The sequence below is a fragment of the Aspergillus sydowii genome (genome assembly GCF_001890705.1).
Source record: "Aspergillus sydowii CBS 593.65 unplaced genomic scaffold ASPSYscaffold_4, whole genome shotgun sequence".
Taxonomy (NCBI): Eukaryota; Fungi; Ascomycota; class Eurotiomycetes; order Eurotiales; family Aspergillaceae; genus Aspergillus; species Aspergillus sydowii.
In genome coordinates, this window is record NW_024467862.1 from 1,360,079 (window position 1) to 1,383,421 (window position 23,343).

The 23,343-nt window shown below is 53.1% G+C and overlaps 11 protein-coding genes across 11 annotated transcripts; 5 read left to right on the forward strand and 6 right to left on the reverse strand.

The window, feature by feature from the left end:
* Positions 1 to 38: 38 nt before the first annotated feature.
* ASPSYDRAFT_900470 (sideroflexin family transporter) lies at positions 39 to 1,357 on the reverse strand. Its single transcript, XM_040852269.1, has 4 exons — positions 1,139 to 1,357; positions 960 to 1,093; positions 801 to 895; positions 39 to 746 (listed from the first exon to the last, which is right to left on the reverse strand). The coding sequence occupies exons 1-4, from the start codon at positions 1,240 to 1,242 to the stop codon at positions 96 to 98; spliced, it is 984 nt and encodes a 327-aa protein (XP_040703598.1). The 5' UTR covers positions 1,243 to 1,357; the 3' UTR covers positions 39 to 95.
* Positions 1,199 to 3,421, reverse strand: ASPSYDRAFT_900459 (uncharacterized protein). Its single transcript, XM_040852268.1, has 4 exons — positions 3,020 to 3,421; positions 1,936 to 2,967; positions 1,787 to 1,886; positions 1,199 to 1,732 (listed from the first exon to the last, which is right to left on the reverse strand). Exons 1-4 carry the CDS (start codon positions 3,267 to 3,269, stop codon positions 1,474 to 1,476), a joined length of 1,641 nt encoding a protein of 546 aa, XP_040703599.1. The 5' UTR covers positions 3,270 to 3,421; the 3' UTR covers positions 1,199 to 1,473.
* Positions 3,422 to 3,574: 153 nt separating this feature from the next.
* ASPSYDRAFT_57325 (putative DUF814 domain protein) lies at positions 3,575 to 4,438 on the reverse strand (the record flags this gene model as incomplete). The annotated part of the gene is made up of 5 exons (XM_040849351.1): positions 3,575 to 3,975; positions 4,030 to 4,156; position 4,209; positions 4,277 to 4,316; positions 4,366 to 4,438. 5 exons carry the CDS (start codon positions 4,436 to 4,438, stop codon positions 3,575 to 3,577), a joined length of 642 nt encoding a protein of 213 aa, XP_040703600.1.
* Positions 4,439 to 4,581: 143 nt separating this feature from the next.
* Positions 4,582 to 6,091, forward strand: ASPSYDRAFT_44190 (F-box protein). Its single transcript, XM_040846806.1, has one exon. It carries the CDS (start codon positions 4,793 to 4,795, stop codon positions 5,939 to 5,941), a length of 1,149 nt encoding a protein of 382 aa, XP_040703601.1. The 5' UTR covers positions 4,582 to 4,792; the 3' UTR covers positions 5,942 to 6,091.
* Positions 6,092 to 6,522: 431 nt separating this feature from the next.
* ASPSYDRAFT_30633 (uncharacterized protein) lies at positions 6,523 to 6,906 on the forward strand (the record flags this gene model as incomplete). Its single annotated transcript, XM_040844797.1, has 1 exon — positions 6,523 to 6,906. The coding sequence occupies one exon, from the start codon at positions 6,523 to 6,525 to the stop codon at positions 6,904 to 6,906; it is 384 nt and encodes a 127-aa protein (XP_040703602.1).
* Positions 6,907 to 7,546: 640 nt separating this feature from the next.
* Positions 7,547 to 9,447, forward strand: ASPSYDRAFT_78131 (uncharacterized protein). The gene is made up of 2 exons (XM_040850934.1): positions 7,547 to 9,194; positions 9,252 to 9,447. Exons 1-2 carry the CDS (start codon positions 7,703 to 7,705, stop codon positions 9,290 to 9,292), a joined length of 1,533 nt encoding a protein of 510 aa, XP_040703603.1. The 5' UTR covers positions 7,547 to 7,702; the 3' UTR covers positions 9,293 to 9,447.
* Positions 9,448 to 9,709: 262 nt separating this feature from the next.
* On the reverse strand, positions 9,710 to 12,761 carry ASPSYDRAFT_78132 (uncharacterized protein; the record flags this gene model as incomplete). The annotated part of the gene is made up of 4 exons (XM_040850935.1): positions 9,710 to 10,374; positions 10,454 to 10,587; positions 10,641 to 10,776; positions 10,838 to 12,761. The coding sequence occupies 4 exons, from the start codon at positions 12,759 to 12,761 to the stop codon at positions 9,710 to 9,712; spliced, it is 2,859 nt and encodes a 952-aa protein (XP_040703604.1).
* ASPSYDRAFT_44192 (uncharacterized protein) lies at positions 12,753 to 13,045 on the forward strand. Its single transcript, XM_040846807.1, has one exon. It carries the CDS (start codon positions 12,817 to 12,819, stop codon positions 13,003 to 13,005), a length of 189 nt encoding a protein of 62 aa, XP_040703605.1. The 5' UTR covers positions 12,753 to 12,816; the 3' UTR covers positions 13,006 to 13,045.
* A 2,114-nt stretch (positions 13,046 to 15,159) lies between these two features.
* Positions 15,160 to 16,144, reverse strand: ASPSYDRAFT_131653 (LysM peptidoglycan-binding domain-containing protein). The gene is made up of 2 exons (XM_040840584.1): positions 15,561 to 16,144; positions 15,160 to 15,489 (listed from the first exon to the last, which is right to left on the reverse strand). The coding sequence occupies exons 1-2, from the start codon at positions 16,102 to 16,104 to the stop codon at positions 15,200 to 15,202; spliced, it is 834 nt and encodes a 277-aa protein (XP_040703606.1). The 5' UTR covers positions 16,105 to 16,144; the 3' UTR covers positions 15,160 to 15,199.
* Positions 16,145 to 16,744: 600 nt separating this feature from the next.
* ASPSYDRAFT_44194 (uncharacterized protein) lies at positions 16,745 to 17,937 on the reverse strand. The gene has a single exon (XM_040846808.1). It carries the CDS (start codon positions 17,821 to 17,823, stop codon positions 16,966 to 16,968), a length of 858 nt encoding a protein of 285 aa, XP_040703607.1. The 5' UTR covers positions 17,824 to 17,937; the 3' UTR covers positions 16,745 to 16,965.
* An 802-nt stretch (positions 17,938 to 18,739) lies between these two features.
* ASPSYDRAFT_150022 (uncharacterized protein) lies at positions 18,740 to 23,176 on the forward strand (the record flags this gene model as incomplete). Its single annotated transcript, XM_040841971.1, has 1 exon — positions 18,740 to 23,176. The coding sequence occupies one exon, from the start codon at positions 18,740 to 18,742 to the stop codon at positions 23,174 to 23,176; it is 4,437 nt and encodes a 1,478-aa protein (XP_040703608.1).
* Between the last annotated feature and the right edge of the window lie 167 nt (positions 23,177 to 23,343).

The window sequence follows — 23,343 nt, forward strand, 5'->3', positions numbered from 1 at the left end:
TGGTGATAAGATGGAGCTCCTTTCAACATTCTTAGTATATATGTATGCATGTTTAATAGTAATCAAACTGTCTATCCGCTGTAGTCTAAGGCTTTTTACATTCCCCGGTTGAACTCGACCTTCCCGTCCTTGCCTCCACGGTTCCAGAACTCCTCCTCCAGCGACGCCGCACTGATGGCCTGTCGCTGCGGGAACGCAGCCAGCGCCAATGGCAGCGCAAACAGCGACGTCGCGAGGACCAGCCCCAGGTTAGCCGGCATGACCATGCGCGGCGACAGCAGCTTCCTCTTCTCCAGCTGCACCAGGATCAACGGCGGGACAACCATGATCGGAGTCGCGTTCAGCACTCGGCTGATTGCCGTCTCGCCGACGGCGAGCTTCGCCGCCACCTTGCTCTTTCCGAGACTCTGGACTTGCTCGCCCTCCTTCTCGGGGACGGGGTACACGTCGATACCCTGGCGGATCTCTTCGCCGCGCATGAGGAAGACGTTCAGTGCGCTGGCGCTGGAGACGGCGGCGAAGGGGACGAGTCGGCCGAGGATGAGCTTCGTGTTGGGCGAGACGCTCTTGAGGCGGGGGACGAGGGCGTTGAGGCCGAGTGCGACGGAGCACGAGGCGGAGACGGCCATGAGGTATGACTTGCCGATCTGCGACATGGAGAGGGGGGTGGATTTGTTGGAGTTGGCGTTGTTGATGGCAACGTTGAGCGACTGGTTGGCGATTTGCCATAGAAGGGTGCCGGTGGTCTATCAATTAGTGCCTGCTCTGTCTGCTGTGTCTGTTTTATCGGACAGTCGTACCTGAAGGCCTGGCGTGAGCATACCCGCCGTCACGACCAGATTGGAAAGGACATAGCACGACATGCGGAAGGGAAGGAAAACGGGCTCGCCGGTGTCTGATAGAACAGCCGTTAGTATAGGCATGCCATTGCCATACCATTTCATAAAGAAAAAACGTACCAGGATGCAGGGTCGAGTCTACGACCTTCTTTGCCCGCCATAGCTCGGAGTTCATTGACGAGATCTCGCTCTGCTTGTATGAGGAAATAAGGCGCTTCGCCTGCTCCAGTCCGGCTGAAGAGACGAGTAGCATCCTACGCGCGTTAGCTGAATTCCGCAGCAGCATGGATGTAAATTACCTTGGATCAGAGATGTCGGCGGCATGGCGGACACGGCCCCAGTAGGTGTTCAGGTCATATTGGGAGGAGGGAAGGTCCCGGTCCCCGGGAAGCGAGGAGGACATTGGCGGGCCGGATGCAAAGAGAGTGACAAGACGGAGAAGAAAACGACAGCACAGCAATAGAGAAGAAGGAAGGTGATGGTGGAGGGGAGAGAAAATGATTCACGGTGGACCGCTGTCGGAGGCGGTGAGGCCGATAAGCGGGGTTGTCCAATCAGAGGACGCAAATTGCCAGGGACGAAAAAAGGAACGAATTTGCAGTGGCGGAGGCCGAGAATACCCGAGTGGAACTATTTACGCCCATGCGCCCACCAGACTCATGCAGAACGCCCCCGCAAACACCAGCACGCACGCGATCACCCGAGCGCGGCCGCGCAATACCCGCCAGCTCTCGTCGCTCAGAAAGTCCTCCGAGAGCAACTCAACTAGCGAGGCGAAAATCAGCAGGCCAGCCGAAATGGCGTTCATGGTTCCGACTAGTAGGAGTCCAACTTCGGAATCGGGGCTGTACAGTGAATGCGTTGCGATACCGATTGCTTGGCCGATTGGTGTCCTAGAAGGTGTTAATGGGGGTGATGTAAGATACTGTCAGCCTTGAGTAACGTACGTGCATCCGTAAGCCAGCGACATCAGCCACGGCTGGAGGGCGTTCTGAGGCCACTCCAAGCAGGCGATGCGAGAGCCAAGTGCCAGACCTTCAAAGGTTTCTATGTTTGTTAGTAAGAGACAGGCAAATTGAATACTTCGGGAACATACGGTGAAAGGCAATGGCAATCAAGAGGACCACAAACTCGTTCCCCACCGAGACACTAAGAGACATGCCGATGAAGACACTGTGGAAGAGGATGCCAACCTCCAGCATAAAAACCTGCATAACATCCTTGTTCCACTTCTGCTTCTCGGATATCTGGAATTCGTCCTCCATGACTTTCCGGTGGTCGCTGAGTCGCTTGACCTCGCTGATCTGCGGAAGCGTGTGGGCTTCTGGCGCAGACGATATGCGACAGATCCCGTCGGTTTCTTCTTCGATGCGGTTGATCGAACGACTGAAACTAGAGGCCCTACCGACGAGTGGGCCTTTTGGACGTAAATGGGTACTGCGATCGCACTCGCAGGTTTCTGTTGGGCTAATGCCGCCCGAGATATGGACAGGCTGGGGTGGTTGCTCGGGGACATCTTCAATCGCCGACTCTTGATCTGTTTCCTTCGACCTCTTGCCAGTGGACATTCGAACAGGGCTAAATACCATCTCAATGAGAGTGACGAGGAAAATACCGCCCAGTGAGATGGCTCCAGGCATGGCAGGGTAGTCGGTGGTCCAGAAGTCGGGCAGACAAGGGTCGCCCAGAAGCGTAAATGCGGTCGGAAGTAAATGCGCAAACGCTGTAGCAATGAGAACCCCAGTACCGAAATGGCGCACAAAAAATAGAAACCCTGGTGGGATACGCAGGCGAGAAAAGCGAGTGACCAGGATTGGAAAAGCACAGGCGAGCGTCGACACGCCGAGAATAATGAACAGAGCTCCGACATGTAATGAGGTGTTGTACTGGCTGCTGTCGACGCCACCTTGAGCGCAAGTCTGTCGTTTCGAATACCTCCGATGCTGAACGGGCTCATTGTTGACGCCTGGAGGCGGCATGTTGTGCTGAAAACGGGGAGCCACGCGGTCAACGAGACCACTGGCAGAGAGCAGAAGAGCAGTTGCTAGAACAGAAGCCAGCCATAGAAACCAGCTCTTCAATTTATCAAAAGCAGATCGAGGAAGTTTATCTCGATCGTTCGGGCGTCCTGTCAGGTGTCAATGCATAGCTCCGACCGATGGGCATGTTTTCAAACTTACCTGACTGGGTCAGGGACGCCCGCAGTGGCATATGCCGGGACTGGTCAGATTCCAGTTTACGAGTCATCGGCGAGTCTGCGTCGTCCAGAGAGTGCCGAGACAGGCTCATCACCCCGGCGTCCTTGAGTACGCGGGCATTGGTGATGCCGTTGAGATCCTGACGGGTTGTCAGATCGGGTGCCAGAAACGGCGGGTTCTGGTTCCAGTCGCAATGGAGGAGGGTGTCGTCGGTGCGAGACGGGCAATTCATGTTGTTGTCACGAGCTGAGCTGAGATGAGGCTAAGATGGGAGATGCAGAATAGTTGTAGTTGTGATGCACGTTTGCGTCTACAAAAGTCCGCCCGCATTCCGCTTCGGCCAAGAACCTTGGGGACCAGCAGTCTTCGGCCCGGCCATTCCCGACCCCGCTACGAGTATACCACATTATACATATACCGCACTATACAGCGGAGTATAGTTGATTATTTCTACTTATCTACTATTGGCTCGCGACTAGGTCGTTGCAACAGCGAGACTCTATTGCGGGTATAATTGTAACTCGATCTAAATCCCAATCACATGAAGTCGTCTTCGAAGTTGGGGTCCCGGTCCTGGTTGTTGCTGGCCTCCAAGTTCTCTTCGGTAAACATGTCATCGTAGGCGTGGTCCTTCTGCCACTTCATCTGCTCCCTTTCTTTCTTCTCCTGCTTCTCCTTGTTCTTCTTCTCCTCCCGCGACTTTCTCTCCTCCCGTCGCTGCACCTTGGCGTACTCCTCCTTCTCCGCCCGGAGGTCGGGGAACTTCTCGACCTTTGTCTTGTTGAGTCGGTTCACAATGGGGTTTTCACGCTCCGCAACGAAGACCTTCTTGACCAGCTTGTGATTGTGGAACGAGACCTGGCCCGCCGCCATCGACCCGTCTTTCATCAGATTCGACCAGGGAGTGTAGATGACCGTGATGTTATCCTTCTTGTTTCCTGTCGCCCAATTAGACCCCATCAACAAAGATACCAGTTCAAGTCGTAGCTAACCCTCGATTGAGTTGGCCTTGGTAAGCTGTGCGCAGTCCACCAGGAGCTCCTCCGGAATGTTATCCCATGACTCGCCATCGCGAAGCCGGACGTATACGTGTGCACTGGACAAATTGTCGACGTGGAACTGGGAGCGGGGTTAGGTTCGAGAATTATTCAAATGGGACTGTGCGACGAACCCTGCAAATTGCACCTCTCGAATTAGCGTCAGCTCGAATAGCAAAGATGATATCAAAAGAAATCGTACCAGACATCCTTCTCCAAGCCGAATTTAATCAGATCCTCGTCTGTCTTCGCGATCAGCACGGTTTGAAGCAAGCGGGGTAGCAGGCGTACTCTCGAACTTGTCCTTGCCCATGTAGATGTAGGCGGACGGCTGCACCACGTTGGATGTGAAGTAGTAGACCATGGTGTCGGAAAGGTAGAGACTGTTTCTTCTTGGGGTGAGTGAAGCGACCGAGCATCAATCAATAATCTTTTGCGGCTGCGGCGTCGGAGCGGAGAAACCTTCGGTTGGGCCTCCTTCCTAATCGGGACATCCGCTTATCTATCCAGACGACACCAGAGGATTATCCGATTTCCATCATAGTCGAGTGCTACAATTGTAGTGAAACATGCCTGGATCGAATGATCAGCCAACCAAGGTTGCTCTCACTCTGACTTTGCAGTTCAAGGTTTACCTTTCGGCACAACGCTCCGAAATGAGATCACAACTGGGCTTGCCCGCACATGCAATCTCATCCTCTTCAATATCTCTTCAATCATGCCCGCCATGAAACAAAATAATAATACTCACAGCAGAATTCGACGTCTCTTGCCCCATTTCGGCGTCAGAGCAAAGTACGCCACATGGAGGCGCCAGAGAACTGGGCAGTCTGGGGCTTCAACCGATTCTCTGGCGCCGTCTGGGCTTTCAACCGAAAAGATCGAGGAACAGACACCGGTGCACTCGCTTTCTGAAATCCACCATCCTATTTTGCTCCTGGATCTTCCTTTTGACATCTTGGTCGCGATATTTCCATTGCTATCTCTTCTGTCGCAGGCCTGTTTGGCGCTTACCTGCAAGCGTTTGTACACTCTCTGCGGCCATATCCTGAAGGACAATAGCTTGGCTTGGCCAAGGATGGGGAGAACATATGAGCCCCCCCTCAGCCAACCAGAACTTCTACGCAATCAGTTCCTGCTTCGGCTGGAGAATGATCGTTGGCTATACTGCTCGGGGTGCTTGAAGTTGCATCCACCACGCCGGTTTGGATTTCCATCCGATTCCCCTGAACACCGCCAATGCCGTTATCACAGCGGTGTGGTAGACCTTTGCCCCTGTCTCTCCCTAACTTTCTTCGATCGTCTTCGACTGGAGGAGAGTTTGCGTGAAGGCGCGTTTGATACTTCGCTGCCTCTCACTATCCGCAGGGCATTCGAATTCTCTGTCAGCTCCGGCAAACGATGCCTCATGCATCGGTGTTCAATTACCTATCATGCACATGCATTAGTCTACATGACGATGATGGTTTTCCTTGACGTGCAGAGGTTGGAAGTGCAAAAAACATATCGTTTACACTTGAGTCGACCCTGGAGGGCCCGGGTAGGGGTTGGACCGAGGAGTGATTTGATTTTCCTTAGCAAAGGGATGGAGCCCATACTCCTCTGCCCCCACTTTGACCTCATCAACTTTCTCTACAACCCTCGCTATAGGGCCCTGGAACCGAACAATTGTGCTTGCAGTTCATGCAATGCTTATATTGCTGGTCCTGAGAGTAAAAATGGCGGCCGATATATCATCTTCCACTGGAGGCAAAACCTGGGCGGGCCGACTGATACTGCGCATTGGTCCTCTTCCAGCCGAAGTAAATACGGGACATACCGTCGGAGCTGGTACCTTGAACACGGTGACATTTATTTTGACGCATAGCCGCTGCCAATGCCACCTGCGAGACTAGTATAGCTGGTTAAATAAAGATATATCAAGGAAAGCCAACCACCATGTCAACTAGGCTTGTGCGTGAATGATAGTTATGTTCCAGAATGATAACTTTACATTGAATTGATATCTAAAACTTTTACCCGGGGCCTTGCAGGGTAGCCCTAATTTCTGTTGCGGTTGAGCCAACATGACTATGAAGACATGTACTTACTGCCTCTGCTAATTCATATTGTCTGAATATCCATTGAGCTCTCAGGCAGCTATTTACTAATAACTGAAGATCAATGAACAATACATGGATTCTACCCACAAAGCTCTCTCGCGGCCATGGTCGTGCCTTCCAATTACTGGACCTTCCAACCTCAGATCATGGCCGCTTCTTCCAACTAACAGTACAGCCGTGCCTTCCTCAATGAAGCTATACAGGTGTTTATCAATCCGTCCATGGACGCGGTGTTAGGTTGTCTCCTTTCTCTTCTCTTCCCAGGATACTTTCCGCTTGATTTCCCAAAGCTACGATTGTGCCTATACTGAAACTTCTCTATACCGTTCCTGCGTTTCGATCCAGAATGCCTTCGTATACGTTCTACATCAACCTTGGCTTAGTCCTAGTCGGCTTCGCCCTCGCGTGTGGTCCCGCCAAGGAATGGCTGCGTTACAAGTATCCCAACTTGTGGCCACCCGATTCTGATATCACGGCCCGCGAAAGGGACTTACGGACCGGCCAGGAGACGCTACGAGCCCGCCAAGCTGAATTCGTGGAAGAGAGGCGACAGCATGAGCGAGACCACCAAGAGCGAATGAACCATGCCAACCAATTGACTGCGACGCTTGAACAGGAAATTGCTGACGTTCAGACAGAAAAGAAAAGGATTGCCGCAACGAGGCGTTGTATACGGAGCGTTCTTCGCCTCCGTGTGAAGCGGAGATCTGCTCGTCGAAGACGGCCCTAGGCAAGTTAATATTTCTGCTAACTCTGGTTTACGAGCAGGTGTTTTGCGAAGTTCTGGGGTTGTTAGGGGGGAGACGAGGGGGGCACCAGCGATGAACTCGCACTTCTACGCAGTGCTGGTGACTAGTAGCCTCCGGGCGAAGCTAAGACGAGTTCAATTTTTCTTTCTCATGTCATTCTAGTATTAGAAATGCATATGCTCAGATGGCTTCCATACTCAGGGCTGGGAGAGGGAAGGTAGTCCACAATGTACCTATTCATGCCACTGTACTTTATCTTTCGGCCTTCAAATACACCATATATTCTCAACTATTAAGCGAACACTTGTATTCCTTTGCAAAGTAGCCCTACATAAGTGAGCACCCTATAAGGTACTGAAGCTTGCATATCGACTGCCCGAGACCATGGACGCACATCGATTGTGCATTCCACTAATGCCGTAGCCAGAACTCAAAGTAGCAGCTTATTCAAGATGAGGCGATGGAAATAATATGGCAAGTCGTGGGCCCGGTCGTACAGGGGAAACCTTTACCAGAATAGGGCATGCTCCCCCGCAACAGGCACCTGCACGGCACAACACCAACTCTGGGGTATTTAGATCCAGCTCTGCAGTCGCTCGCTCGACTCATTACCGCAACAGGGCCAGCTTCACGAGCGGAGACCATCTTTCCGACACGAGCGAGAGGGGAATTGCGGGGAGCGAAAGTCTATCTTGATTGAGTCTATGTCATAGCTGCGGATATAAGACGGGAGGACACCACACGTCCTGGGGGCTAATAACTTGTGAAATAGTTGCAATGGCGCCAAAATCAGAAACCTATTCAGACTTTGAAGGCAAAGATGTGTCCTCCGGTCACATCGAGGATTACACCGCCGCCCTGGGCTATGAGGCGGTCCTCCACACTAGACGATCAACCTCAACCCTTGTCTTCCAAACGCTTGCCATTGCTGCGCCGCCGTTCGCGATCGGGACTACCCTGGTGAATGCCAGCTACGGCGGCGGACCTCTGCCTCTCTTTGTGGGATGGATCGTGGTGGTCTGTCTGGCGGAGTGTGTTGCGATTTCAGTCGCAGAACTCGCCTCGCGATATCCCACCGCGGCCGGTCCCTACTACTGGTCCTTCCAGATTGCCGCCAAGGGCAAGACGGTTGTATCGTATATCACCGGCTGGATCTGGGTGATTGGCAACTGGATGACAGCCCTGGGGGTGAACTTTGGCTTCGCCCAGTTGATAGCCGGCGCGATTACCATGTATCACCCGGGTTGGGAGGCTGCACCGTGGCAGCTTCTCCTGATTCTATGGGCCATCCTCCTCACCGTCCTGCTGGTCTGCATCTTCGGCAACCGCTGGCTGCACGTCCTCGACACCATCTGCGCCGGCTGGATCGTGATGATGCTAATCGTAATCATGGTAACCCTCCTCGTGCAAGCCAAACAAGGCCGGCACGACGCGCAGTACGCCTTTAGCGACTTCGACAACACAATCTCCGGCTGGGGCAACTTCTCCTTCTTCATCGGCCTCCTCCCATCCGCATACACCTTCTCCATCGTCGGCATGATCGCCTCCATGGCCGAAGAAACCGCCGAGCCCTCCATCCAAGTGCCCCGTGCAATCAGCCTCGCTGGGCCCGTCCTGGGCCTCTCGGGCCTCTCCTACATAATCCCCATCTGTTTCACCCTGCCCCCACTAGACCTCCTCATCAATGCCCCCTACGGCCAGTCCATGCCCGTCCTCTTCAAGACCGTCACTGGCTCCAACGCCGGCGGCGTAGGCCTGCTAATCCTTGTCCTCGTCCTCACCGTCTGCTGCAGCATCAGTATCACAACCGCCGCGTCCAGATGCACCTGGGCCTTTGCGCGTGATAAAGCCCTCCCCCTCTCCCCCGTCTGGCACCGCCTCACCAAGGACTCCCGGATCCCCGTGTCCTCGCTTTGTCTCGTAACAGCCGTCCAGGCACTACTAGGATGTATCAACCTCGGCAGCTCCTCAGCCTTCACGGCGTTCGTGTCGGTCGGCGTAATGGCGCTGAACGTTAGCTATCTCATCCCGATTGCGATTAGTCTGGTGCAGCGGCGGGCAGAGGTGAATGGGGCGCGCTTCAGCTGTCCGCCGGTCCTGGGGACGGTCATTAATGTGGTTGCGGTGAGCTGGATTGCGTTCCAGGTTGTGTTGTTTAGTATGCCCGTGGCGGTGCCGACGACCAAGGTCGCGATGAACTATGCCTCTGTTGTGTTGGTGGGCTTTGCGTCGATTGCTGGGTTTTGGTATGCGGTGCATGCGAGGAAGTGTACGTCTCTCTTTCTCTTCCCTGATCTGTAGTTGGAGTGAGCTAACATGATTATAGCATACAAGGGACCGCCAGAGTCGGATGGGATTGGGGCGTAGGAGGTATTGTTTTTAGTTCTTTGCGTAGTTTCATAGTTCATGCAGGACAGGATACTGGGATTGGGCTTTCAGAACATGTACACATTAAACAGATCAAAATACAAAACCACGTATAATAATTGAACAAAGAGAGAATAAACCAGCCCCGAGGCCAGATTACAGAGTTCAAACCATAATCTCAGAGCCAAACCTGATGGAGAAGCGCGGAGCGAGCCCTAGGAATTGATCTGCATCTCCGATTGGAAGTAAAAACCGTGCGGAGAAGAGATGTAACTATTTCTAGTCCGATTCAATCATTCAGGATTTAGGAGTATAAATGACTAGGAAGCGTGTCAAATATTCTGAATTCAAATCTATTGTTGAGGCCAGCCAGATAATGCAGCCCTAACTATCAGAAAGGAAAGGAAATGTATCTGATCAAACAAGCTTCATCTCCCACTCCTTGGTCAGGGGCACATCAACATGAACCACCAACTTCCTATTCTCCTCATCATATTCCACCCCCTCGCCTTCCAGCTTCTCCGGCTTATCCACCCCAAGCAGGGTAACAACCTCAATCCCAACCCCAGCCTCAAACTCAAAGCTCCCCTTCATACTGACCTTCCCGCCGGCATACGCAAAATCAATCTCACTAACCTTATCCTGCACAATACTCTCCCCATCATCCAGATACAACGACCCCTCGGCCTCCCCATCAAGCCCAGGGGCAATCACAAGATTAAACCCCTTCTTCCTCAGCGCAGTCGTCGTGTTCGCGCTCTCCACGCGCTGCGGGTATATAATCCCGCCCTTGTAATGCACCGTGATGTCTGTGTAATCGACCTCGTCGATGGTGATGTACTCGCCCTGTCCGCGGACGGGCTTGCCAGTGCCCCAGACGTAGAAGATGTCGTCGGGGAGGTAAAGGGTTACGCTGGTGCTGTTTTCCTCTGTCACGGGGGAGACGAGGATGCCGTCGCCGTAGAAGAATTGCATGTCGATGGCGTAGGTGTTGCTGTCTTGTGGGTAGTTGAAGAAGAGCGGGTTGAGGGTTGGTGTGCCGGTTTGGTTTTGTTTGTAGATTGAGGTGTAGATGTAGTCCACTACAATAATAAAAGACAAATTAGCAAGGTATACAAAAGAATGAAGATAAATAGAGGATAAAAGGGGTAAGGGACGTACGCAGCTGGTATCGAATCTCGATTCCATTCCGGGCTGCCTGGGCGACAGTGGGCCAGCGGTAGAATTCCTGGCTGGTCGAGGAGATTTCGGCGTGGTTGCGGAAGAAGGTGTAGAACGAGCCGAGGGTTGCCCATCTATACATATATTAGCAGTGCAGAATATTATAGTTATATAAATGGATGGTTACCTAGCACACAGCGTCTCCGTCGTATTCCCACCAAACCCACAGACATCAGGCCCCACGACAGGAATCTGATACAGCGACGCGAACTGCAGGATCTGGCTGATCGAGAGACGGTACCACAGCCATCCGGACACGTTATCTAACACGCTTGTTAGCATTCTAGCATTCTATATTCTAGGTAGGTGTTGGTGATGGCATACCTCCAAGCCAGTGCGAAACATCCCTCCCAGAGCCCGCAAACGTACTGCGCGTAATGACAAGCGCCCTGTTATCCGGCCGTCTCGCCCGCATCGCATTATGCGAGTGCGACGACATCATCGCCCCGTACAGGTTATGCGTGTCGTACTGCACATATCCGCCGCTCTGGACGACATCCGTGTCTGCCGTGCTATCGGCCAGCGTCGGCCCCGCGCCGTTCTGGATCATGTAGGGAGGTCGGATGAACTCGCGGTTGGGGAGGCCCTTGCACTCGTTGGGGCCGCAGCCGGAGCCTGTCTTGCGTCCGTGCTGCCAGCCTGCTTTGGGGTCGTGGTGGCTGCTGGGGCGGCTCCAGTGGCCGGAGCCGAGGTTGCGGGGGTTGGAGCGCCGGGCGAGAGATGTGGTGGAAGACGAGCGCTTCGTCGATTCTGTGCCTTCAGAGGCAAAGTTGGGCTGCAGACTGGCGGGGAAGCCTGGGATAGGCGCGTCGGGTCCATCTCGGACGGGAGGAGGAGTAGGAGGGTCGCCGTCTACCTCGGCGAAGTCTTCAGGTGTGGTGTTGTTACCAGGGTAAGGACGGTTATAGAAGTTTGCCGGCTCGTTCATGTCGATCCACAGGGCGTCGATATCAGGGCCGTGCTCGCCGTCGAAGAAGTTCAGGAACTGCTCTGTCCAGTACTCTTGCGACGACGGGTGGAACCAGTCCGGGAAGTAACTGGGCCCGGCCCAGACTACGCCCTGGTAGATGGTGCTCTTGTTGTCTCTCATGAAGGTGTCGTACTTGAGACCCGCTTCAAGAGCCGGGTTGGGTTCCTTGTAGAACACAGCCGGGTCGACCATGACGATGTAGTGCTGGTCTCTGGCGTGGACGGTGTCCACCAGGTCTTTATACAGATCAGCTGGGTACCGCTCAGGATCGATGGTGAAGATGCGGCGGCGGTCCATGTAGTCGATGTCCGTCCAGATCGTTTCGAGGGGGATGTCGTTGGTGGAGTAGTTGGCGACGACAGCAGCAACCTCGTAGACATCCCGGTAGCCGTATTTGCACTGGTGGTATCCAAGCCCCCAGTAGGGCGTCATCAACGGGGTCTGCGTGATTTCTGCATACTGGACAGCGACATCGCGCGGGGAAGGACCGGCAATGAAGTAGAAGTCGAGGACGCCGCCGATGATGTTGTACTCGAGGTACTGGCCGCCCTTGTTGTCGATGTAGATGTCCATTCCATTCGAGTTGAGGAGGAACACTCCGTGCGTGCCGTTCTGCCTGTGGTCAAAGTAGATCGGATGAGCACCGTACAGGTTCTCGCCCTGTGGTGTCCCGTAGGAATCCCGGGTGTAGATTGTGCGGGTGTAGTTGGTCGTGTTGAGCATGAACGAGTCGCTGTGCTCGCCCAGGCCGTACAAATGCGGGTTCTGGGGCAGATGTGTCTTGAGATAGACATACTGGCTCTCAAAGACGAGCTTGGTGCCGGTGGTGTCGAAGAGGACTTCCCCGGTGTCTGTGCGAGAGACGGTGAACGAGAACGGGTCGGCCTTGAAGTCGAACTTGAGCTTGCTGTCCTTTGGCGAGCACCACTGCCCGAAGCCAGGGCGCGGGAACACACTATCGGGCACTTGGTAGACGGTGTTGTTGGTGTCGAGGATCTTGACGTGCAGGCGGTTGTCGGTCTGATACTCGACCTCCAGCTTCAGGTCCGGCAGGTCAGTCCCGTAGACATTGCATGCCTCCCCGGCGAGAGACAGGTCCGCGTAGAAGCCAGACCGGGTGTGCCGGTGGTTGGTGGCCTTGTATCCAGGACACTTAGAGAGGTCCTTGACGTAGAGGTCGTTGCCAGGCGAGCCGAGGGGGTCGACCCCGGCCTGACTCTGCGCAAAGACCGCGCCGCTGAGGGCTGCGGCCGACGTGAGCAGCTTCGTGAGATACATGCTTGCCTGGGTAAAAGCTGTGCTACGGGATTTATCCACGCTTATATAGTTTTCCATGTCGGAGCGAGCGATCGGCTGCCACTGCGGAGAATGCAATAAATTGAGCCAAGCGTCTCCACCCCGGAAATTGTCTGATCCCTCACCCCCAAGCTCTTGGAGCTGTCAGACCCTGGCCAGGGTGACTGGCTCGCCGAGCTTCTCGCTGTTTCCATTGCCCTGGAACATGCAATACGCCCAGCTGTAGCCAGCTGTACCCGGCTATGCCCAGCTTCAAGCTCCGTGGGAGCGTCTCCGTAGCCGAACCGGGATGTCGGCATCTCCTGCTGCTGGGCCAGTTCTCCGGTAAAAGGCCGAGCAATGCAACGCTATGACTTATGATCCCCACACAGACGACGATCAATTCGTATCTGGTCTAGTGTGCCGGTAAAAGCCCGGGGTTTCCCCTTGTTCTCCAGGTGGCCCGAGCACCCAGTCCCTGGACAGTTATCCCATTGAGTGACGGAGTATACTGGTTCATTCGAAACTTCTTCTAGTACTCTTCACTCAATAATATTCCGATTATGCGCCGTAACTTTATCGGTGATTACTCTGAATGCTTTGTCCGTCTGCGATTCTTGATAATCGGTACGGTTATAAATTATTTCTTCAACTGTTACTTCTTGTTTATCTTACAGTACACACTGCATACAGTTGTTAATGCATACTGTATCGACCGTTATAACAACAGTTGCCACTTAGAAATATATTTAGTCTAATCTGGAAATCCCTGCCTCTGTATAGAATACATATTTCATTTTTGTTTATTTGTTTCATGAGCCGCAACTTAAACGCAGTGGTGCCTTTAACCTGCAGCTCGATCGTATCGACATCCCAGTCGACCATAAAAAACCACTAGCGGTATTAGGCCGTCTTTCTATTGCATTATATGCCGACAGGTCACAGGGCCAGACCCTATTTCAGGCACGAAACAACCTAGACTAGCGTGGATCTTCAATATATTTATTTCTTCGATTCGCGAGACTGCGCGCCGATCAGCATCGAGTGAATCACCGCTTCAGTTCTAAAATTATAGTTGTCATGGCTTCCCCTTTATACAGTCTACATGACTAGGATTAGACCAGCCATTGCAAATAGAAAAGGACATTCTCTATAGCTAGCTATCAGGTTTGCATACCAGATGAAAAGTAAACATGTATATACTGTATACAATATCTGACCAGTCTCCCATTAACACTACACCCACTCAATCCCGCACCAACCCTTCGTAAGACAGTCCCTCCATTACCTGCCCATCACATCGTCTACTAGACAAATATTAACGGGATCATTGGGCGTGTCATAACACCACGGGTTCCAGCAAGGGCAGGTGTTGTAAGTGCGGGGCGATGGCTGCAATGCATAGCCTCATATTACAACGAGGAAGTGATTTTGCATCGTTTCAGTTGGTAATAATGAGATAAGCGCAGGGCCTGAGCTGTTGCCGATGAGGAACTTAAGAAGAGGTACAAAAGAGGCTTATATAATTTGGGGATACCATAGGCGTACATACTGTACTTGCTGACTGACAATCTATTTCCACGCACTTCCTTTTACAAGTTGCCCGTTTTGTTTTGTGCTTTGATGATGCCTACGGTTGCTTTGTATAAGTATTCTCATTCTTTTCAGGTCACCGTTGCAGCAAGACTATGACAGCAGCGAGCATGAATGTAATTCGCGCAAGCCGATTTAACTTGCTAGTGCATGCCTTCGTTGACAGATACCTATGGCCGGTTTCCTGACAATGCCGATCTCAGAATTGTAGTCCAAAAATCACCCGCCTCCCATGCCCGTATTGTCAGTTCCTGCATACCCAAGAGTAGGCGTTTGATATAATTCGGGGTCGCGTTGCTAACAAACAACTAGTTAGCTTAAAGATGGGTTAACGAGTATAGGTAAGGTATATCCTGTCTAGGTACATGTACAAGTATACGCTACGGCCCCACACTTAAGACAGCATATGCGGGGTTTATTCACCGGATGAGGCTGAAGAAGATCCTAGGGTTGGCTGAACCCTGTATATAATCCTGTAAAATATGAAGATCTCATTTACCGGGTAGTCCAGTACTTTCTTCGAGAACTTGATCGCCGCCTGAAACTATAAGGACACCAAACAGGAAAAAACGGCGAGAATAACTGGAGCGGGGAATAGCTGCTAAAGTGGTGTAAATTCTCCATTTTGTTTAAACCATGTGTTTTGATTATTGTCGAGACAATAGATAGATAGATCTTACGAGCTAGGGCAGAAGGAGTCTCATGCCATCCCGACATCGGCCAACCAAGCTTGCCCGCACCAGCCATCAATATTTAACCATAATACACGCACGGCCCATTTGCTATTTATATCAGTTTCATAAATAAGCTCATGAGCTAGCCAAGCCATCTACTTCTAGGTATTTAAATTAAACACCAACACAAACATAATACCCAAGCCACAGATTCGTGCACCCTGCATCAACCTCCGAATTCCACTCCCGGAACTGGTCCAGCGTAAGACCCGCGTCTGTATAGATGGACCAGCAGCTCTCGCCGTCCTCAATCAGATGGAAGTTCTTGCAGTTGCTCACGATACCAGGCATCTGGGGCGTAGGGCCAGAAGGCGGGGTCTCGGTTGGTCCCGGCGAGGCTGAGGTTGTTGTTGCGCCGGGGACGTGCACGCAGACGTAGTAGTCTAGCCAGAGGTTTGTGCATTCTGTGGACGTGTTAGATTTTGGACTCATAGCCTGAACCTGATTCAGACGGAGGGAGGGGGCATGAATGTACTATCGTTGATCTCGTCGTTCCAGCTTTTCAGCTGCTTCTCGCTGATGCTGTTTGCCTGGGCGATGGTGTCGCACTGGTCGCCGGATTGGACTTTGTAGAAGGCATCGCAGTTTTCTGCAATGCCGGGCATTTGGGGTTCATTGGTGGAGGTTGGCTTGGTGGTAGTGCTTGTTGGGGCCTGGGTAGTAGTAGAAGTAGTGGTGGTAGTCTCAGTGGTGGCAGATACAGAAGTGGAGGTGGATGTAGACGTCGACACAGATGTAGACGTAGAAGTGGAGGCGGTTGGCGTGCTCGGAGGATCCTCAGTGACAGTGCCGATCACGCAGTAAGATTTGCTTGTATCAAGATCCGGACAGGCGATCGCGGGGTTAAGCTTCTTGAGATCGTCGACCGACAGCCCCCAGGTATCTGCGAAGCTCTCGCATGTGGCGCCTGCATCGGCGGTTGTGGAAAAATCGCAGGTCACATTGCGACGGAGATGGAGGGCTGCTGCTGAGACCAGGCTTGGGGCGAGCCCAGTGGTGAGGAGGTGTTTGAGCTGCATTGGAATTAAAGAATATCCATACAAGAACTAGGAAGTAGAGACTGATCGTCAGAGGCTGTCTGCTTGAGCAATTGGGATCCGCATGGGTTATATACCGGTAGACGGCTCCTTCACCGTCTGCTAGTATCAAATGTTCACTGAAGTCGCTTATTATTTCCTTCTGTTCTGGACGAATGTCAAGGGTGTGCCTGTGATTGCTACGATACTACAGTGTAACCGACTAGTTCAATAAGTGGAATGGTAAGCCAGTGGGTACAGAGGACATCGTGAAAGGAGCACCGCATCAGTTGGTAGAAGCTCGGATCCAAGTCCAGGGAGTTCATGAACAGGAACCGAAGCGATGTAACACTGCAATGTACCTTGCAGAGTCTGCCTTGGGGGCCGAATTGCTGTGCATATTAACATACTCCGGGCCTGGCCCTTAATATGGAGTTAGGGCTGCCTAGTGCCTGGGTTAGTAGTATACTGCGCTCCATGCTCTCCACCTGCCTGTGCTAAAAGCCTGAAAGTTGAAGCCCCATGGAGCTAACCGTAGGCTCGCAAAGACTTCCGATTATCCGGTATCAGGCTCCCAGGCCCAGACACGGTTATGGGCTAATTTGTCAGGGAACTAGGGCTTTAGTGAGTACTAGTGTATGCACCGGGAAACTTGAAAATTGGCGAGAAATAGGCAGTATGACAATATGTGCTTGACGTCGGGGGTGTCTCCTTTACTAATTGTGTGATACAAGATTTGATGTCTCAGAGGTTCAATATTAATTGGCCAGTCCAGTTCGGGTATCTGTCGACTACATCCGCCGCAGCCTTCATCTCAGCTCTTCCAGCCCTATCCCCACTTAACCCCAGCCCAATGCACCTTCATCACAAGGAGAGAAAAAACCCTAGCGCGCCGACTGCAGACAACAAGGTGGACACCCCAACAACAACCAGCTTCTGCGCCGCCCCCTCGTCGTCTTCCGGGCAGTCAGGTGGCGGGTTAAGCCCCCGGCACTGCTTGGCAGTCAAGGAGGCAGACATGCTCGCCTCAATCGCCGAGTCTATCTTGACCCTGCAAGGGTCCACAGTGGGCGTGGGGATCGAGGACGCCACCACGGCGCAAGTGTCTCCGCCGGGCCAATCCACCCAGTAGGGAACCTCCATAGTTTTACCAGTCACATTGATGGGAATGGCGACCCCTGTCTCCAAATCTGAAGCCCCTTCCGGGGAGCAGGTGGTCTTATTCGCAGTAGCAGACACGAGATCCACTTTGGGCGCGGACTTGTTGATGGTGAACGAGATACCCCGGCTGGTGTCGTTGTAGACCATGCCACGGGGGTCGAGCTGATGCGACAGGGCAGTCTCGTTGCAGCTCTGCCAGCTAACAGACCACACCATCTTCCATTGGCCCTCTGGCAAGTCGCGTTCGGAGAAGAAGTTGTACACAAAGTAGGCATCGTGGGTGGACGACCAGTTCACTGTCCTCAGATCATGCGACCAGCCCAGGTTGTCGTTGCCGGGCAGGTTGGCCCAGCTCCAGATGGTGTAATCGATATACGGATTGAGGTATTTTGCTTTCTGGGCGTTCTGGAAGGCAAAGACAATAGGGAAGCGGTCGGTGGGTGCGTAGCTTTCGTTGCGTGGGAATACCAAGTCCACCTCGAGCACGCTGTCCGAGGAAGCGCCAACGACGGCCCCCGAAAGGGCGCAGGGAGCGAGCAGCCAGGCCGGAAAGAAGCGCATGGTGAGGGACAGCAAGAGTTGAGCGGTGGGTAAAGGAGGATGGGATGGAAATCATGGAATGGAGGATTCTGCAGGGAGGAGCGCTCTTACATGTGGCGGCCTCCGTCGAGAAGGCTGAAAGGGACTCGGGAGATGAACAGACTATCGCGGGTGGCCGGCTAATTGAATCTCACTAAATTAGTGCAAGCTAGTGCATAAGGCTAGATCGCATGGGATCTGGTTCGTCGGAGGTTTGAAATATACGAGGGCCCCCTGCAGCAGAGAGACGGTGCCATTGGCCACAGGCCCAGTCAAGCAAGTTCCCACTCCAAAGATGTTGTCTTGAAAGTGTTGGTATTGGTGTTGGTGTTGGTGTTGGAGTTGTGGATGAGTGTAATTACTCCTCTAGGAGCGGGCAACTCCGTTCTTTCCCTCCGTAGCGAGCTTTCCTCACTTTCCTCAGTTTCCATCACCTTCACCATCTTCTCATCATCGTCAAAACACCAACACCATTAGTCGTTAGCTTCACCAATCGAGGTATCAGCTTTGTTCATCCGTTTGAGTAATAGCTTCCCACCACTGGTCGTCTCCACCTATCGGAACGCCCTCGTCAGTACCACCATGGGGCCGAAAGACCTGGACAGCTGAGGCTGAGCTTGCGAGATTGGCCGATGAAACGTCCGGTCGAAGCGAAGGATGAGTGGAGGATGAGTGGAGGATGACTGCGAGGTGATGAGGGTTGCCGACCTGCTTGGCCGAAGTATACGAGAGTGCGAGTATTTGAACAGCATGAAAAGGCTGTTAGTCCTTGCTTTTGGATATCATCTTCACACTCTTTACATTCTTTCATCTTCACATTCTTTACATTCTTGGTTTCATTCTTACTTTCATTCTTTACTCTTTACGCTCTTTACTCTACTACGGCGAGCCCGTCATCATGGTGAACCTATTATGGCTCACCGCGGCCCTTGGGGCAGGCCTCTTGCTCTCTGATGGAGCCGTGGCCTCTCCTGGACACGCAGAGTCTTCAGTCACTCCATACCGCAACTTTGACGTCTGCCCTGAACGATGCAGCATCTCCGGGCCCAACACAGGCAACTGGTCTGTGTATCCCAACTTCAAGAAGATCGGCAAATGCCAACAGACCATGTTCTACGACTTCTCCCTGCACGACCCCGTCGATGACCCGGAAGTCAATCACCGCATCTATGCCTGCTCGTCGTTTGGCCCTGACTTCTCGCGCATGCCCCCGTCGTCGGATGTGAATTCCCGGATCGCTGCTGCTTCCGCTGAGTCCGTGGATGTCGAGTTCGAAATTGGATGGTGGCGCGAAGGCTACGGCCTGGCGTCCTCGGGAATTCAATCCCTCGTCCGGCAGATCCGCAAGTACACTGAGAATGGTCATGGTGCCAGCACGGACAAGCCCTTCATCATCTACGGCCGGTCTGGTCAGGCTAGCATCGGCCTTTATATTGGCCAGGGTCTGTTGAATCAGGGTCTCACCGAGTCTGCACTCGGGATCCTTGAGGATAACTTTGACAACTTGAACGTCTCATCGCCGACCCTGGCCATGCAGCTCTGCGAACCACACTATGACAGCACCCATGTTTTTGGTTTCATGGCTACCAGTGACAGAACCTTCGCTCCTATACAGAGTGCTATCAAGTCGTGGTCCAACGCGACATGTCTGTCGTTCAATGACTCCACAAAATACCCTGGGACAGCTAAGTTCACCACGCGGCTACTAAACGCAAACAACAGCACATCTCTCCAGACTCGAGGAATCCGCGCCCGCGCCGATGGCGAGTGCAGCACCGTCCAAGTCGAAGGAGGAACCGGCTGTCCCGAGCTCGCCGAAAAGTGCGGTATCTCGCCTGCCGACTTCACCAAGTACAACCCGGGAGAAAACTTCTGCAAGAACTTGAAACCGAATCAACACGTCTGCTGCTCTACCGGAGACCTCCCGGATTTCTCGCCCAAGCCTAATGAGGATGGCTCGTGCAAGACGCACCTGGTCACCGGGGTTGACAACTGCGATAGTCTTGCCGCTGAGTATAGTCTTACAAAGGAGGATCTCGAGGAGTTCAACAAGAATACCTGGGGCTGGAACGGGTGCAATCCCTTGTACAAGGATAGCATAATCTGTCTGAGTCAAGGGACACCACCATTCCCTGCCCCGATCGCCAATGCAATCTGCGGTCCGCAGAAACCCGGAACCAAAGCCCCAACTGATAGTGAGACAGATATTGCAGACCTCAACCCCTGCCCGCTAAACGCCTGCTGCAATATCTGGGGCCAGTGCGGCATTACCAAGGACTTCTGCATCGACACCAACACCGGAGCTCCCGGGACTGCAAAGAACGGTACCTACGGCTGTATCTCAAACTGCGGCACGGATGTTGTCAAGGGTGATGGCAACGGCGATATAAAAATCGCCTACTACGAGGGATACTGCTTCAGCCGAGACTGTCTGTTCCAGGATGTGTCCCAGATTGATACATCCGCGTATACGCATATTCACTTCGGGTTCGGGACTCTGACGACGGACTATGAAGTTGAGACTGGTGATGCGCTGTCCTCGTACCAGTTTAGCGAGTTCAAACGCATTTCCGGGGCGAAGAAGATCCTCTCGTTTGGTGGGTGGGACTTCTCGACTATGCCTGAGACTTATAAGATTTTCCGCGAGGGTGTCACGGCTGCAAACCGGAAGAAGATGGCGACCAAGATCGCGGACTTTATTAAAGATAATGACCTTGACGGGGTGGATATCGACTGGGAGTATCCTGGCGCTCCTGATCTTCCTGAGAACGACCCTGGGAGTCCTGACGAGGGGAAAAATTACCTGGCTTTCCTGGTTGTTCTAAAAAACCTCCTACCCGGGAAGTCGGTTTCCATTGCTGCGCCTTCCTCGTACTGGTACTTGAAACAATACCCGATTGAAGAGATATCAAAGGTTGTGGATTATATTGTCTACATGACATATGACCTCCACGGGCAGTGGGACGCCGGCAACGACAATGCATTCGAGGACTGCGACTCGGGCAACTGCCTGCGCAGTCAGGTCAACCTGACCGAAACCAAGCAGTCGCTGGCCATGATCACGAAAGCCGGCGTTGCGGGCCAGAAGGTCGTCGTTGGGGTGACGAGTTACGGACGCTCATTCAAGATGGCCGAGGCAGGATGCTGGGGCCCTCAGTGTCAATACACGGGGGACCGTCTGAACTCCGAAGCGAAGAAGGGCAAGTGTACCGGCACGGCTGGGTATATTGCAGATGCCGAGATTGCTGAGATTATGAAGGATGAAAGCCGCGTTGTCAAGAGCTTCGTGGACTCGAGCAGCAACAGCGATATTCTTGTCTATGACGAGACAGAGTGGGTGGGCTATATGAGCGCCGCAACGAAGAAGACTCGCACAAATCTGTACAGCGCGTGGGGTCTCGGAGGGACTTCGGACTGGGCCAGTGACTTGCAAACCTACCATGATGTACCCCAGCCGGCGACAAGCTGGGGCTCGTTCATCCAGCTGGCCAAGGCCGGGGACGATCCCAAGACAGACCATTCTCGGAATGGGAACTGGACGGAGATGGATTGCACGGATCCAATCAGCATGGATAAATGGGACTATTTTCCGTGGGAGCGGTGGAACTGGTTGAATGCAGATGCGGCATGGGACGACGTTGTGAGGGTCTGGCAGGATACAGACTCCAAGCGGCCGGGTGTCAAGTTCATGGAGTCGGTCTCGTCGACGCTGCATATCGGTTCGAAGGCCAACTGCGGCAAGCTGGTTGATGATAGCTGTGTTTCGAAGGACTGTGAGAAGGGCTTTGACAGTGATACGTCTGGCCCTGCTGGCGAGCTGATCTGGAACTCGCTGGTGCAGGTGCACATGCTGTTCAAAGACTATCATGACACTCTTTTCGAGGTTGCCGCGATTACCAGCACGGCACTGGATGACTTTGAGAATACATTTGCGCCGATTCCCCCGGAGAAAGACAACGAACCGATCCTGCTGCTCATTGATCTCTTGACGGTGGGAACCCTCACGGCTGCCGGGCCCTTCTTCAACAATCTTCTGAAGAAGCTGCCCTACTTCGTCGCCAAGGGCAGCAAGCTGGACAACATCAAGGACACGACAATGACCCTGATCGGCCAATCTACCACCATCGCCAAGGATGTTCTCCCGAGTGACGACGACTCTCCGTGGACGCCCGAGAAGCAGGATTCGTTCTCCAACTACATGGGCCAGATCGTCGATGGCTGGGCCAACATCACCTCAATAGCCCTGAAAAAGATCTTTGACGGTACCCCGGAGTCGCTCGACGTGCTCTGGGACGCCATGTCCGAGGGCAAACTCGCCGAGGGCAAATACGGTCACGGAACCGACGACGGCGACGATAACGACGACGACAAGGAGGAGGTATCCGAGAACGACAAAAACGAACTCAGGGCCAACATCCAAAAGACGTTTTACGGGTTCGCTATCCCGGCTATCTGGCGAGCCTCAGAAACCTACGCCTTCATTCTGGACTCGGGATACGGCTGCGAGGAGGACCACCCGGCGAGTGACTACCTGGAAGACGACACGATGGACGCCACGGATGCTTGCATTGACAACCGCCGCTACTACCTCGTCTATCCCGATGGAGACTCCAAAATCCTGGAGTCCAGTTGTGTAGGTGGCGACGACAACTGCGCCACCGACAGATACGTGCGCAACAAATTCTCCAAGCCGCCGGGCTTGGGTTCCCTGGGCGGCAAGGACCGCAACTTCGGCGGCATCACAAGGGAAGACCTCATTAAAGGCTCTGTAAACACCTGGAAGCAGAACAACAAGCAGAACAAGGACAGCAGACCGGATACCTCGAGCAGCGGCGCAATCGACAAGCTGCTCGACGTGGATGTCACAGCGGCAGGCATCGTGCGGCTCCCTGTGTGCGATCCCGAGCGCGCCTTTCAGTCGTGGGATACAGCCAAGAAGGGCTCGTCGGAGTTTTACCCCTGCGATATCCCCCCCGGTAAGAGTACGTGCGGCGACTCATCGTTTGTGGACCAAACGAGTGGAGCATCGCCGAAGATCGAGGACTGTCGCCAGATTATCAAGAATATCCGGGGGGATGCCAGCACGGATTGGACGACGCAGGTGGTGGGCAAGAACCAGCGCGAGATTGCGCACCATGCCTCGTGTCATTTTGGAGTTGAGGCGACGAAAGTCAACGGCAATGTGAATTTCGTGGTGGGGGGGCAGGATGTCATTGATATTATCAACGATACGATTGAGAAGTTTGGGAACTCGGATGGGAAGGTTGGGGCGAAGGGGGATATGAAGTGTAATGGGAATAGCAAGCAGCAAAATGTGAAGTGGGGGATTTATTAGTATATACATATATATATACATGCTGGTGTTGATGTAGTACTACTGTACTGTTAGTTATAGAAGTGTTCTATCTGTGTTGACAATTATACATTCTATGTCCACATCCACTATTAATACTCTGTCATATAGTAAATAAAGCAGTCTGATGCGGAGAATTGGAGAATTGG